We start from the raw sequence: 14522 nt of genomic DNA on the forward strand, positions 1-14522 counted from the left end.
GGGGCGAGGGGACAGACGGGAGAGGCGGGGACGGGGACCATGTCCCCCGTTGTTAACAGCGCCGGACCCTGTAGCCTTTTCAAGGCTCTGAATAGGGGGTGGCACCTCTCTTCTGCTGAATTAGAGGCCGGGGGTTGTTGGAGCTGGTTTAATACGCTCAGACATGGTTGGAGGGATGGGGAGGGGACGTGCTACCCCAGATGGGAACATGTGGGGGTGTCTCCTGTCGCCACATGCCCTTCCTCTCCCTCCCACCCACCATTCATATGGTAACGAGGACAAATTGATGGAGAGACATCCATTGTGGGACCCTCCAGCCCAGCCCTTCTGCCGGCCACCCACCAGCATCCCCATCCATCACCGCCCATCTGGGACCCTGCTGGGACCACCCCTCGCCTGGGACTGGCATGCTGGGAGATGGGACTGCTTCAGGTGCCCACGGGCAGTGGGGCAGCTCCCAGGCTGTCCTGGTTCTCCTGGGGCTGAGTGACAAGATAGGGGATGACATCCGGGCAAGGAAGAGACCCCGGTAAGTCCTGTCTGTCAGCTGGACATCATTTCGTCCTCAAGATTCTTTACATGAGGGGTTATAGAGCTCTGGGGGAGTTAATAGAGCTTCAGAAAGACCCCAGCATCTTTCTCACGGGTGTTTCCCCTTCCTCTCACTGCCCTGAAGCCAGCGCAGAGCCAGGCCCTCCCTGCTTTCCCTGCCTCCACCCCAAAGCAGCCGCCACATACCCTGCAGCATCCCCCGAATGGGGCAAAGAATTCTTCCCCCACACTCACTGATTCCCTAAAAACCTGGACCTGGAGATGGTCTCCCCCAGCGGTCACCCCAAAGAGCGTATCCTCTCCTCATGCATCCCCTGCCTCTGGCTCCCCCTGCCTGCGACAACAGCCTGATTGAAATTTCACTCCATAAAGCACCTCTCGAAAGCCTGACCCCGCGGCCCCCCCGGGGACCAATTTGTCCTTCTCTGTAATAAGAACCTAATTAAATTAGCTCTGCCGCCTTGCAGAGCCCTTAAATTAGCCCGGTGATGAGGGCCCTCGCTGACAGCCTGCTGCCGAATTGCTTCACACTTGCCATGCTGTGGGGCCCAGGGAAAGCCCTAGGAAGATCCTGATCCCAGCACGGCCCAGGAGACCACGGCGGGGCAGCTTGGAGATGGGGCAGGGTGTGTACAGAGAGGTGTGTGGGTGGGACAGGTATGGGGAGGCTGTGTGGGGTGCTGGCTGGTGGACTCTCCTTCTGCTGCCATGGGGATGGAGTAGAGGGGGGAGAGGGCTGACAAAGGGTGAGGGACAGCACTGACTGGCACTAGTGACATTGGAAACCTGTCTACAGGATACAGGGTCCATCCTCTGGGTCAGTGGGTGTTGTGGTGATTGGGGGTGGTACAGAAGGATGGACAGGCACTGAGGTGGTGAGTCCAGACTGGGACATAGAGATATCCCTGGCAGCCCCACAGTGGCTGTCCCTACTATATCCTGCCCCACTTGCCCTAGTTTCCAGGTAGCCCTAATGACAGTTTGGTCCCGTGTAGACTGGGTCAATCCCACAGCCTCCAGCTGCCCACTTCCCCTGGGTATGGATGAAGTAGTGAGGAGAGAGATGTCATCCTTCTGGGTAGAGGGCACCGGGGTTACCAAATCTTGCTCCTAGAGAAGCACAAGACGCCCTCTAGCCCTGCCTGCCCCTTAACAATGGGCACAGTAAGCATCCCCGATCCCTGCCTGCCCTCCCTGCACCAGAGTTCAGAGCTCCCTCCAGGGAGACGATGGATTTATTGGGCTGCGTCCCCAACCTGAAAAGGTACATCCAGTGAAGAGACAAAAATACACCTGCCATTGGCCATGCTTGCGCTCTCTCACTTCATCCTGGACAACAATCACCATAAAAGCTGTGCTTTAAAATAATCTTTAAATAATTTCTGCTTTTTGTTTAAAAAAAAAAAAAAATCACCCCCCCCCCCCCAAACAATTTCCCACCCCTGCCCCGCACTTCCGTCTCACCCTGCACGCGCCCACACTGCCTCCCATCTATGGTACATACAAAGAGCAGATAAATAAATAAAGATGCGCAATGCTACGGGGGGGACACGGGTCACAGCCTCCCTCAGCCCCCTCCCCTCCCCTTACGTGGAGCTAGGGAAGGCTGAGGCCCTAGCTAGGATTTGGAGTGGGGAAACTGTGGCTGCAGCTCTGATGGGACTCTCCCCATATCCCAGGAGTGGGTGAGCAGCAATGAACTGGGGGTTTGGGGAGGGGCCCAGACATTAAAAAAAAAAAAGAAAAAAGGAAAATAGACCAAATTTGGTCTTTTATGTATGAGTCTCAGTAGAGAAAATACAGAAATTGTGCTGGAAGCAAGTACCAAACCTGAGGGTTTGGGGTACTGAGGGCTTGGGGAGGTCAGGCCAGCCAGGGTCTGAAGCTTGAGGAGTTTTTTTAGCTTTGGGGTGGGGAAAAGGCTTTTGGGCTGAGCCAGTTCAAGGCTGGATTCAAGGTTTTCTCCTCTGCCTCTTTCTTCAGACTCCAGCAGGCTGGGGTTGCAGCCCTGACTGTCCCCACGCTTGCTACTACCAGTGCGTGGCTATGCCTGGCTGGCATTTGCACCCTTCTGCCCATGTGCCTGCCTCTGCAGCCCGCTCTTGCCAGTCAGAGCACCCCATGCTGTCACAGCGGCCCCACGGGATGCCCAGCTGGTTGGCTCTGGTTGCTGGCTTGGGGCATCTCACTCCCCAGTCTATCACTCCAGTGGCACTTGTGTCACCAAGCCAGAGGTCTCATGCCAGAGCAGTGCCAGACCCCCACCCCTGCTTGTTTTGGGTGCCCCTGCACATGGGCTAAGGACAAGGCACAGTCCCAGTACTTGGGTCACTCTCCTCCCAGCTGCCATGTCCCAGGGGTGGAAACAGCATTGTCGCATTCCCACGCAGGCTGCCCAGCAAAGGGCCCTGGGCCCCTCTCCCAGAACTTCCCCACTGGGTGCAGGCAGGCTGGGAGCCACAGCGGAGCAGCCAGGGCTCTCTCCTCTTCCCCCTCCCACTCGTCTATCAGACCTCCATCATTAGCTAATTTGGCACATGCACACACACATCGCACACACACACACACATAGCAGCATGTGGATCCAGCCGGGGGCACCTCCTGTCCCGGGGAAAACCCTTCATGCCTCTCTCCTGTCCCCAGGAGCAGGGGGTGAGGTGGTGAACAGGGAGGAGGCACACCATGGAGCTTCGGTGCTCCCCAACCAGGAGGTGGCTGTACCCCAAGAAGGCAGGGCTGGAGGCAGCTCCCCATGGGCACCCAGCTTTGGGAGGGGGTGCTGGCCCCCAGTGAGTCACCCTGCAGCCACCACCTCCACCAGCTGTGCTGGCTGGGGCTGTGGTGCACCCTCAGCTCTCCGCCTGGGATATCCCCAGTGGGTGGAAGCTGTCAGGGGGCAGGAGCAGCCTGCCCAGGCGGTAGAGCAGCCCTGAGTACCAGTGCACACCATCCCCCTGCACCCCTGGCCACCCCACCAGGCTGTGGTAGAGCCGGAGTGGCCAGAAGGCCAGCTGTGCCAGCTGTTGCTCCTGCACCAGAGCAAAGCAGGAGGCCACCACGCCGTCCACCACCAGTGTCCCATGGCGTGTCAGCGGGGCATAGGCTCCCACGTCTCTCCGGTCCCACACCCGCACCACTTCAGCAGGCTGCAAGCTGCCCCCCGCAGCCACCACCAGCACGAAGTGTCCTGGGTGCACAAGGCTGGCAAAGATGGGGCGGAAGTGGGCGGTGGGCGCCGAAGCGTTCTCTGCCACAAAGAGCAGGTGGGTGGGCGTCAGGACCAGGCGCCGGGGCGGCTCCTGTGTCTCGATGACGTGGAAGGTGGTGAGGGCACGGGGCTCCTTGTCCAGGAAAGCCAAGAAGTCACTGTAGGTGGGCCTGCCCGCCCCGTCCATTGCCAGCACTCGCTGGCCCGGGCGCAGTGCCCACAGTGGCGTCTGGGCACCGTCCTCCAGCGTTGCCAGTGCCCGCCCGGGAAAGCAGCCCCCCGTCTTCGCAGCGGCCGAGTGCTCTGCGCAGGGAGAGAGAGGACAGGAGGGTTACCCATCAGCCACACCCTCAGCACCACCTTTCCACTGTGCATAGACACCTTCCCAGTCTGCCTGGCTTTGCCCAGCCAGGGATAACCCCGCCCTGGCATCAGCAATGTGAGCTTGTTTCCTACACACCCCCAGCCACAAATTTCCCCTAGGCGCCTCATCCCCCAGCCACCATGTCACTTGAGGGGGCACCTGGGGACTCCAGCACGGTCCCATGGCATTGAGCCTGCTGTACAGAGCCAGGTCCCAAAGCCCAAAACAGGCAGGCAGAGTGGGACACAACCACAGCCTGAAACGTGCAGAACACTACCAGGGGGCACCTGAAGTTTGAAAAAGCAGAGGCAGAGCACTGAGACGGTGGCAGGCTGAGGAGCAGAGTGCTTGGTCTCACTTTGCATATGCCCACAGCATCTCCGTTCCCTGCAGTGCTGGTCCTCGGTACTGCTTGGGAGGATGCTGCAAGGAACAGCGCAGGATGCAGCGCCCTTTCCCAGCACTGCAGCACCCCTTCGCCCCATGCGGCAGTCCTGCTTCCTTCTCCCACCTGCTCACCCCTGCACCACTGATGTCAGCCAGCTCCTGCTTCTCTGGGTTGTCGGGAGTTGGCCACAACCTGTGGCCATCATTGTGCAAAAGCCATCAGCCTCCTGGGCAGAGCTTCCCTAATGATTGTCACAGGGTAAAAAAACCCAAATTCTCTGTGGCTTGTCTCCTGGGATGGTGGCACAAGGGTCCTACCCGTTCCCAGATGAAAAAATGCAGCAAGTCACCAAGTGTCACCAGGGGCCCATTCTGGCACTCAGCAGGGGAACCCTGGCTTCCCAAGGAATGGTGGTTAGCTACCTCAGCAGCAGTGTTCTCCCGAGTCCCAGCAACTCCCATCTCAGTGTCTATATGATGCCCTCCCACCATCTGCCAGTGGCATCTCATCTTAGGGTCCTGCTCCTAGCCCTGCACAGTTACATCCTTGAGCTCTTAGCCCCTTCTCAGGGCTCTCTCCCAGCTCCCTCATCTAATCCCTGAGTGTCCCCACCCAGATGGCACTGCCCCCATCACTCCCCAGGTTTGGGCAGAGCCAAATCCCAGCCCCCAGGCCCATGAAGAGAGGCATCCATCTCTGGGACAGAATCCTTTTATTGCTCAGATGAGGTGCAGTGTCCACCCTGTCCTTGCCCCAGAGGCCAGGTCCCAAATCCTGCACCCTGCATCCCCTGGCTGGCAGCAGAGCCATGAGGAGGGGTTGCAGGAGGGTGAGAGGGGTGCCTGGCAGAAGTGGAGGGCATAGGTGTTGGGCATGGAGGGGTAGGTGGTTGTAGGGAAGGACCCAAGGAGACACAATACATACAACAGGCCATGTGGCCATTCATACAAAAATAAAAGCCATTTACTAAGAGGCAGGGGCAGCCCGGCTGCCCTCTGTACACAGTTCTGAGGGGATCAGGATGTGTACCCCACGGCTTCCACCACGCACTCTTGGGTTCCCCATGGCCTTGGGGATAAATATGGGGGACTCAGAGCCCTGAGGAGCTGCTGCAGAGTGAGGGGAATATGACTAGCCTCTAGAAGCCCTTCAAGGCCTCAGGGCCCCAGTCTGCTGCTTGCATTATGGCATCCCTCTTCGGTTGGTCCAAGGGGAACATCCCAGGATTCAAGAGCCTGTGTCTTTCTCCAGGGGCACAGCCCCACTCCTCTGGCCAGCCTCATGGCTGTGGGGTCATGGTCCTTGCTTCAGAGCCTGGCCCCACTCCTCCTGCCAGCCCCACAGGGTGCCCCGGGGCACGGGAGCCCTGGTCCTCCGGCCACGTTTTGTCCCTCTTCTTCGGGGTGCATCGCTCCCTCTCTGCGGCGTGGTCGCCCCACTTCCGTCGCCGGCCGGCGTTGTGCCCGTCCTGGCATCAGCACGGGGAGCGGGTCAGTGCGGGGGGCCAGGCTGGCGTCTGGGGGTGTCGAGCCGCTGGCTGCGGGCTAGGGCAGTAGGACAGGCACAGTGCGGTGGGAAGTGAGCCCGGGGCCGAGAGACGCAGGGCAGCACAGACACACCGGTCCCGGCACCGCGCGTGGCGTGCGGCCCTCGGGTGTGCGGGCACGGGTGTGGGGCGTGTGTGCGAGGGCTCCGTGGGCGGGCACGGCCCTGCCGCGCGGGCTGCGAGTGCCAGCAGCCGCCGAGGCTGCCCCCGTGCCCAGGCCAGCCCAGGAGCAGCAGAGCCCTCCCCGGCCTGTCGCGACACGGGCACAGCACGGCCCCTCCCGGCGCGGGCCGGCGCCGTGCGCGGGCGCTGCTGCCCTCTGCAGCCCGCAGCCAGCGCGGCCGCTCCTGCGGGAGCCGCATCCCGGGCAGCGCCGCTTCTCCCGGGCTGCGGGGGGCTCGCACCCCACGCGATCCCCTCCCGGCCACGGGCAGGGCCTGAGAGCGGCTCCCCCTGCCTCCACCCCGCCGCCCCCACTGCACCGCACAGGAGGAAGCAAACACCACCAGCGATGACAGCACCCTTCAAAGCACCACCCAGCTCTGCTCCCTCTCTGCACATGGTGCTGCACAGCCAAGAGCTGATCCCAGGGTGCCCTGGCCTGTCCCTGCCTGGTGTCCCTGACCCCAAGCCTGGCTAGGCAGGGATGGGCAGATGCTGCTGCCGCAGCATAAGCTCAAAAGCAGCCAGCAGCGGAGCAGAGCAGGGCTGGATGAGGCTGAGCATGGGCACTAAGGGACTGCAAGGGCAGAGGCAGGGCAGATAGGTGCGATGGGAAAACTGGGGGGGTCAGGCTGGGAGAGAAAGGGATGTGGGCTGAGAAAAGGAGGAGGATAGAGTGGGTGGGTCAAGATGTAGGTCTATGGGAGCCAGATAGGGAATTTGCCCCATCGCAATGGCTGGCCACAGGTGTGTGACTCACTCCTCACCTGACTGTCGGCCCAGATACGGAAATCAGGATGCAAGAGCCGGCACCCCCTGCAGGAGCACCCCAGCCAGCCAGCCAGGCTCCCTGGGTACACTGCAAGAGGGGGTCTGGCTCCTAGCTCCGCTCACTGCCCCCCAGCCAGTCTTACCTGACTTGACGGAGCAGTGGATGTGTGCCTTGGACTCGTAGTAGACCCAGTCGAAGCCAGCCTCCACGGCCAGGCGAGCCAGCATGCCGTACTTGTTGCGGTCCCTGTCCGAGGTTGTGATGTCCACAGCTCGGCCCTCGTAATGCAGTGACTCTTCCGAGTGGTGCCCATCCTCATCCCAGCCCTCTGTCACTCTCAGCTTCACCCCTGGCCACTGATTCATGACAGAGATGGCCAGGGAGTTCAAGCGGTCCTTGCAGCGCTGTAGAGCAGAGGAACAGAGTCAGTAAAAGCTTTTTGGAAGGAGGAATTAGCTGCCTGGTTGGCAGGCTGCATCCCACCATGCTTCCATTAAGCCTTCCTGGGCCCTCAGGCCCTTGGGGGCTGGTCCAGCAGAGGAAGATCTGAGAATATGAGGTGCCTTGTCTATCCCATGGTCTCCAAACTCCCTGCAGAGCCTGATACCCCACTGTTGGGCAGAGGAGTGTGCATCCAACAGGGTACCCTTCTCCTCCTCCCTCTCTCCCCCAATTCCAGGCTCATTTGAGAGCCTGTTGGGCAATGCAGCCTGCGCTGGGCTGAAACACCCTCTCTGCTCACTGGACACCTGCCCTGTGCTAACTGTACCCCTGCGGTTCCCATCTGACAGGAGGAGGATACAGGAGCTTCAGTCCTGCTGCTTCCTGGCTGGGAGGAGCTCCCAGGGTCTCTAGGGCTGCCTCCAGGCACAAATGAAACATCCTGCCCGGTCCTCAGCACAGCTCTGCTTGGTCTGGCTCCTCAGCTCCTGAGTAGCCAGGACACAGCACTGAGCAGCCTCATAGCTTCATCCAGCCTCTGCTCCTGTGGGAAGTGCCAAACCTGCCCAAGAACTCTGTTGTGCTGGAACAGAAAGGATGTGGCAAGAAGCCCCCTTCACCTCTCTGCACCACAAGGGCTGAAAATCCTGGGCTGAGGAACAGCAGTGGATCTTAAAAGCCTCAGATGTGGTGGCCACAGAGGTCACGCATGCAAGTACGGTGCCCATGGCAGTCCTCCCAGCAAGCAGAGGGATGCCAGTCCCAACTGCCTGTTTCACAGTCCTCCCAGCCCTGTCCTCCCCTGCCCCACACTCCCCAGCCACAGATGAAAGTCAGGGAAAGACCAAAACTCTGCAGACTTGACTTGCAAAAGCACAGCCCCAGCTTTTTGTCCCTTGCCCTGATGCTAAAGGGATAGAGAAGAGATAGAAAAGGTGTAGGAAAAGCAACATGGGAGCTTCTACAGAAAACCAGGTGAATGGACTAGGACTGTGCAGCCCAAAAAGGAAATTCTGTGAGGTCCTGAAGAATCACAGAACAGAGTGAGTTGGAAGTGACCCATAGGATCAAACTCCTGGCCCTGCACAGCACACCCTAAGAATCACACCAAGTGAAACTGTGTATAAAACCAATGACAATTTAAAAGAGACAAGCTGGGACTGGGGTGTTTTTATGCCATCTCCAGGGGCTGAGGGTCACAGCCACAGGTACAGCTGGTTCTGAGGCCTCCAGCTGGATCAGGAGTCCCACTGTCACTGGCCAGTGCTCGCTGGGTGGGAGAGCTCTGCCTCCACAGAGGTAAAAGACTCCGATGCTCCTCTCACTGCCATTCCCCAGGAAACAATGAGTCCCATAAAATCAAGGCAAAGGACAGAGCATTCACAGTCATGCACAAAACCAGTCCTGGGAAGCATTAAATGAAATTAATGGACAGCAGCTTAAAAAAGAGCCACTGCTGGGGATGTTTTTACCTGATGCCAGCTCAGTACTGGAACTCCCCACCACCATGTTGTGGGTCTTGAGACAGTTACAGCAAGCATGAGCCAGGGCTCTAAAACCTGATGCTGGCTACATCCCTGGGCTCAGAAACGCCCCAGCACTGCTTCCGCAGGGACCAAAATGCAGGTCATCACCCTATCCCCAAGCACCTGCTCCCATCCTAGGAAGGTGGGCGCTGCTGCTCTTGGGGAAACCTGCTTGCACTTGGCAGGGTCCAGGCCCTGGGAAGGGCAGTGCCAGGCAGGCCTTTGCCCCACATGAGGTCTGCCGTCATCCCACAGCTCCCTGGGCGTGGGGAGATAAGCTAGGAAGGTGCTGGACAAACAGTTTGCTAGGTGAGGGGAGGAGGAATAGGGAGGAGAGTGACTTTTGTCCCCGTCCAGCACCACCATGGTGCCACTTGGCACATGGGACAAGCTGTTCCCAAGGTCCCCAGCCCCAGCGGGACCCCGCAGTAAGGCAGTTCAGCACTGGAAGCAAGGAGGGAATCCCTGAAGCTCCCCTGCATCCCCCGGGCAACACTCCAGGCACTCTCTTGCCACTACCATGCCAGCACCCCGCTCTGGGCACCCCTCCGGCCCTCACTGCCCCAGCCCTTCTGTCCTCCAGGGGCACTCTGCCCGCACAAAAAAACAACGAGACTGTGCAAGCCTTTTCCCCCAGGCAGGGACAGAGTCAGGCAGAGCCCTGGAGCACCCCGTCCCCGGCTCTGTCGGTGCCATCGGTGTCCAGCAGGTGTCAGAGCGCGGGAGGGGACCAGCAGGGACGGGCTAGGAGCAGGTACTGATGGACAAGGACCAGGCAGGCTCAGGAAGGTCGGGGAGGAAGCACGTACTAACGGGTGGGGAACTGGTGGGCAGGGCAGCAGCGGACAAGGAACAGTCATGGATGGGCAGGGAAGAAGCAACTACGAAGGAGAAACAGGCAGGGATGAGCAAAAGTAAGTAGGGAGCAAGCAGTGATAGGCAAGGCTGAGCAGTGATGTGCAGGGTGGGGACGAGCAGGGAGCAGGCACAGGAGGCACAAAGAAGACAACAAACGACAGGGATGGACAGAGATGGACAGGGATGGACAGGGATGGACAGGGATGGGTAAAGAGCCAGCAGCAATAGTCAGGGAGCGGGCATGAGCTGCACGAAGTAGGTAGGGATGGGCATTGCCTGCCCAGGGACTCTGCTGCCTGCACAATCAGGTAGGCAGAGAGCAGAAAACTCATCAGCATGGGCTGACCACAGGGTGTGTGTTTGATGGTGATTGCAGCGAGGGCACAGCTTGTCCCTGTAGTGGTGCAGATGACCAGCACCCCCAGCTGACATGCAGGATGGGGTCTCATATGACCACACTAAACTGGTGCCTCTGCTGTCCCATGTACCTCATGGTGAAGACCCTGGGGATGTTGGGCTGGGCTGAGCAAAGGAGCTCTACCCACCTTCTGCCCAATCCTTGCATCTCTCTTTTTGTGTCCATAATGGGGACAGAACCATGTCCTGTGGGGCAAGCCAAACCACTTTAGGGAAGGCAGCAGGGCAGAGCTCCAAGATGGGGTGCAGTCAGCAGGGACTCCAGGGTCATCTCAGGGAAAGTATGAAGGACATTCAGGTGTGACCACAGTCTCAGAAGAGGCGTTGTGAATGGAGCTTGGCCACAGCTACTCCCATGTCCAGAGTCTGGCCAGGAGAAGAGGGGTCTTACTAGCATCTCCTCCTGAAGTGAGGCTTCCCCCAAAGGAAGCCAAAAGTCCTACCCCAAGGTCTGCATGAGAGATTCCTCACCACTGCAAGGATGGTCTCTGTGTCAGTTGGGCAAAGAGTGGCTGCAAGTGATGATGGCTGGGGTAGGGAGAGGCTGAGTTGGGGACTCCATGGGGGCAGGGGACCCATGGCATTCCTGGGCCAGGCTCCTGGGGAGAGGTGAGGCAGGTTCTGCCTCCAGCCTTATCTCAGCACCTCCGAGTGGGACCAGTGAGAGCAAACACACTGGAATTCTTGAGGAAGATGAAACGATAAAGGAAAGGCGGGCAGAGAGCAGCACTACCCACTCCTCTAAGCAGGCGACATCTTCCGGCTGCCTGGGACACCCAGACCCTTGGACTTGGGGAAAGAAAACAGGTTTGAAGTGAGTCAACAGCAGTAAAAGCCAGTGCTCTGGGGGAAGGGACAAGGAGTTGGGTCAATGGCCTTTCCCAACCCATACCAACACAGGACATGGTGTCAAAGCCAGAATTCCCATATCTGAGGGCATCTCCTCCAGCCAGGAGCCACAGAAATATTCCAGAGGGCTGTGGGATGGCAGAAATCATGCTACCTCCATAGCAAGAGGAACAACTGCTTGCAGAGCTGCCCAAGGCATGGTGGTACCCATCTGTGCATGGACGTGTGGTGGCCAGGGACCCTGCTGGAGTAAACCCTCGTTTGTGCAGCCCAAGAAGACCAGGATGCTTCTAGGTACTCTGTCAACAAGGCAGTGGTACAGCATGATACGTTAGGCTGGCAGGTGGGACACAGAGCCCTCCCTCTCCCAGGTGTGCTGAGGGGCACTGCCTGGATTAGAGAAGGTGGTGGGAGCGCTCTCAGGAGAAAACACGGCGAGAAGCACTCTCCTGCCTCCAATGATGTCCACCGCTTCCCCGATGCATGGACCAGCGGAGCTCACTGCTTCCTCAAATATCCCTGAAGCTGTTCCCCAGGGAAGGCAGGTTACAGCCCAGCCCCAGGGCTCCAGTCACCAGCAACCACAACTTGTGCAACTCCCTAAGCTTGCTGCCTTGCAGGGGGATCCCGGTCCCTCTGCTACAGTCCCCAGCCTGAAAACCAAGCTGGACCATGGTCCCTGCCCTAAGGGACCTGCTCTCAGGGCACACGGGGTTGAAGAGCTGTCAAGCCAGCACCCAAGCAGCCTTACCTCCTAATGTTATCAACACCTTGGTCAGAAACTATGGCCAGGGCTTTGTTCAGTGCCGACCATGACAGTCACCCATGTTCACCCATCCGCCAGCCCCTGACCGGGGGATGCAGTGGTCAGAAGGACAGCCCCAGCTGCCCTCTGCTTCCCCCAGGATCTTGTTAAGGCTGTAACCCTGCTGAGGCTGGTGGCCAGGTTTCTTAGCAAGGCCGTGCGGCTCCTTATCTGCATTCCTGAAACCCTCAGGCATTCTCCTGGCAATATTAAAACACAGAGTAACCTTCGTCCAGCATCACCCCCCCTCCTCTGCTGTCGTCTGTGTCGTCCACCCCCCCGTCCCTCCTGCCGGCCCAGGGCACTTGTAAGCTGACAGCAACAGGGCATTTGCAGTAACAGGTTGTCCCCAGCCCTGAGCACAGCAAGCAGTTCCCACTGAGCACCCTTCACCATCCCACACGAGATATGCAACAAGAGGGGGGCACTGAGGGTTTCAGTGTCAGAATGGGGACGAGGTCAGCAAGAGCACTCCTGGAACCTACTCTGCTCCCTGCCAGCACACCAGGCTCCGGTCTGTCCCTCGGATCCAACAGGCAGGCTGCCTGTTCTGCCACTGGGCAGGCAGAGTAGAGGGGCAAGGGCGACATGGCTGCATGGGGCAGGGTGCTGCCTGACCAGGGAACAGCGCGGCACAGCCCTGCCGGATCGAGGGGATGTGGAAGGATGCTGCCGGATCGGGGGCAGTGTGGCATAGCTCCGGGGCACCAGGGACGGCTGCTGCCAGCTTGGAGTGCAAGGTTATACCAGCCTGGGGGCCAGTGGGACGAGAGTTGAGGGGCAGCAACGCAAAGTGTTGCCAGCTCGGGAGTCACAAGGGCGTACCTCAGGGTGCAGCCAAACACGGCTGCCACAGGCTCCGAAGAGCAGTGGGGCAAGGTGCTGCCATCTCGGGGGACAAGGTGCTGCCGGTTCCGGGAGCAGGGTGCTGCCGTCCCAAGGCGCAGCGTGCTGTCCGACGCGCACAGCGCAGCCGAAGGGACAGAGCTTTGCAGAGCCCGACGAAGGGAGATGCACTCGCTGCACGCCGGCAGCCCGGACCCGGCACCGGGATGCCCGGGGCAGGACGGGGAAGCCGCAGCGCCGGGCCCGCACGGTTCCCGGAGAGTGGGTAGCAAGGCGCTCTGGGGCAGTCCCGGTGCCCGCAGATGCCCGGCGCGGGGGTAGAACCGGGCGGCAGCGGGGCCGTACCTGGGTCATGAGCCGGTCGGCGCCAGTGTTCTCCTCGTCCTTGAAGATGATGTCGGGGTTGTAGTTGGGCGTCAGCTCCTTGAAGCGCTCCGAGTTACGCGCGATCTTGCCCTCGTAGCGGCCGCTAGCCCCCAGCGTCTTCTCGGGGACGTTGGGGCTGAACTGCTTGTAGGCGAGCGGGATGAGCTTGCGGGGCGGGCGGCGGCGGCTGCCCACCACCCTGCCCGGCCCGCAGCAGAGCACGGCCGGCGCCAGCAGCAGCGCGCACCCGCTCAGCAGCAGCAGCCGCGCCGGCTTCATGGCGCGCCCGGCGGCCCCGGGCGGCCCGGGGCACCGGCGGCTCCGGGGTCCCCGCTAGGCTCGGCCGCCGCTCCCGCCGCCCGGCCCGGGGCTCCCCATGCGGCGCGCAGCCGGCGGGCAGGTGCCGGTGCCGGTGGCGGCGGCGGGGCGCGGCGGCTGCCCGGCGCGGGTGCGCTCCGGCTGCCCGGTGCGGCGGGCTGGCGTCGGCCCGCTCTGAGCTGCTGTGGCCCGCCGGCGGCAATAAATAGCGAAGGGCCGTTTGTTTTGGCAGGCGAGCGGCCGCTTGCGGGGCGCGGGGCGCGGGGCTCGGCGCTGCCGGAGCCCTCCGCGGTTTGCGCCTCAGCGGTCAGCGCGGCGGGGCTGGAGCCGGAGCCGGAGCCGCTGCTGCCTCCGCTCCCCGGGCAGGAGTGAGAGGGGAAATTGAAGAGATCCGGGACCGGGAACCGCCAGGACCGCACCCTGCCCGTGTCCCAGCCTCCCAGCGCCCTCCCTCTCTCGCCTCCTCCCCGTGGAACCTGCCCCGGGCAGCCCGCAGCCTCCTCCCCCCTGCCGAGCCCTGCAGCCCACCCCGCTGGGGGTGCCCGCCGCCACCTGCCCCCCGGGGCAGCCCCGCCGCCGCCCCAAGGCGCTCCCGGCCCGCCGCACACCCTTCGCCCCCCTTCGCGGGGCGTCCTGCGGGGGCTCCCTCGCGGCGGAGTGGGCGCGGGGTGGCACCCCCGGGGCTCCGGCCCCCGCCGCGCCGCCTGCTCGCCAGGGGCCCGGGCCTGCGGGCGGGGATCAAACAGAGCAGGGAGGCAGCTGGTTGAAATTTAACCACAATATTCTCGCTCCCCATTGTTTCCAGGGAGGCCCGATATTTCCACAACAGGATTATGGCATCTGATTAACTCGCTGAGACAACAATGAGGGGCTGGGATGGGCTTCCCCTTCTAGCTGCCAAAAGGGGAAAGTAAATATAACACCCTGATTTCAGGAGCGAGGGTTTGCAGGCCCCCCCCGCCCGGTTCTCCCCCAGCTGTGTGCCGGGGAGGGGTCCGGCACAGGTCCACTTGCACACCCTCTGGTTCCCTAGGATCTTCCCAGGTGAGGCAGTGCCTTGGGATGCCCACACACACACAACTCTCTCAGGGATGTTCCCTTGTC

General features: G+C 61.0%; 1 protein-coding gene across 1 annotated transcript; it reads right to left on the reverse strand.

Moving 5' to 3' along the window:
* Nucleotides 1-2004: 2004 nt before the first annotated feature.
* IHH (Indian hedgehog signaling molecule) lies at nucleotides 2005-13854 on the reverse strand. Its single transcript, XM_039555562.1, has 3 exons — nucleotides 13080-13854; nucleotides 7135-7396; nucleotides 2005-4063 (listed from the first exon to the last, which is right to left on the reverse strand). Exons 1-3 carry the CDS (start codon nucleotides 13377-13379, stop codon nucleotides 3402-3404), a joined length of 1224 nt encoding a protein of 407 aa, XP_039411496.1. The 5' UTR covers nucleotides 13380-13854; the 3' UTR covers nucleotides 2005-3401.
* Nucleotides 13855-14522: the final 668 nt, after the last annotated feature.

Source organism: Corvus cornix, chromosome 7, assembly GCF_000738735.6.
Source record: "Corvus cornix cornix isolate S_Up_H32 chromosome 7, ASM73873v5, whole genome shotgun sequence".
NCBI lineage: Eukaryota > Metazoa > Chordata > Aves > Passeriformes > Corvidae > Corvus > Corvus cornix.

Bases quoted from the DNA above. Each gene is read 5' to 3' on its own strand.
- IHH (XM_039555562.1), bottom strand. From the start codon at position 13,379: ATGAAGCCGGCGCGGCTGCTGCTGCTGAGCGGGTGCGCGCTGCTGCTG. The intron at 7,397-13,079 runs GTACGGCCCCGC...TCTGCTCTACAG, and splicing joins CCGACCGGCTCATGACCCAG to CGCTGCAAGGACCGCTTGAA. The intron at 4,064-7,134 runs GTAAGACTGGCT...CTCCCTGCGCAG, and splicing joins CCACTGCTCCGTCAAGTCAG to AGCACTCGGCCGCTGCGAAG.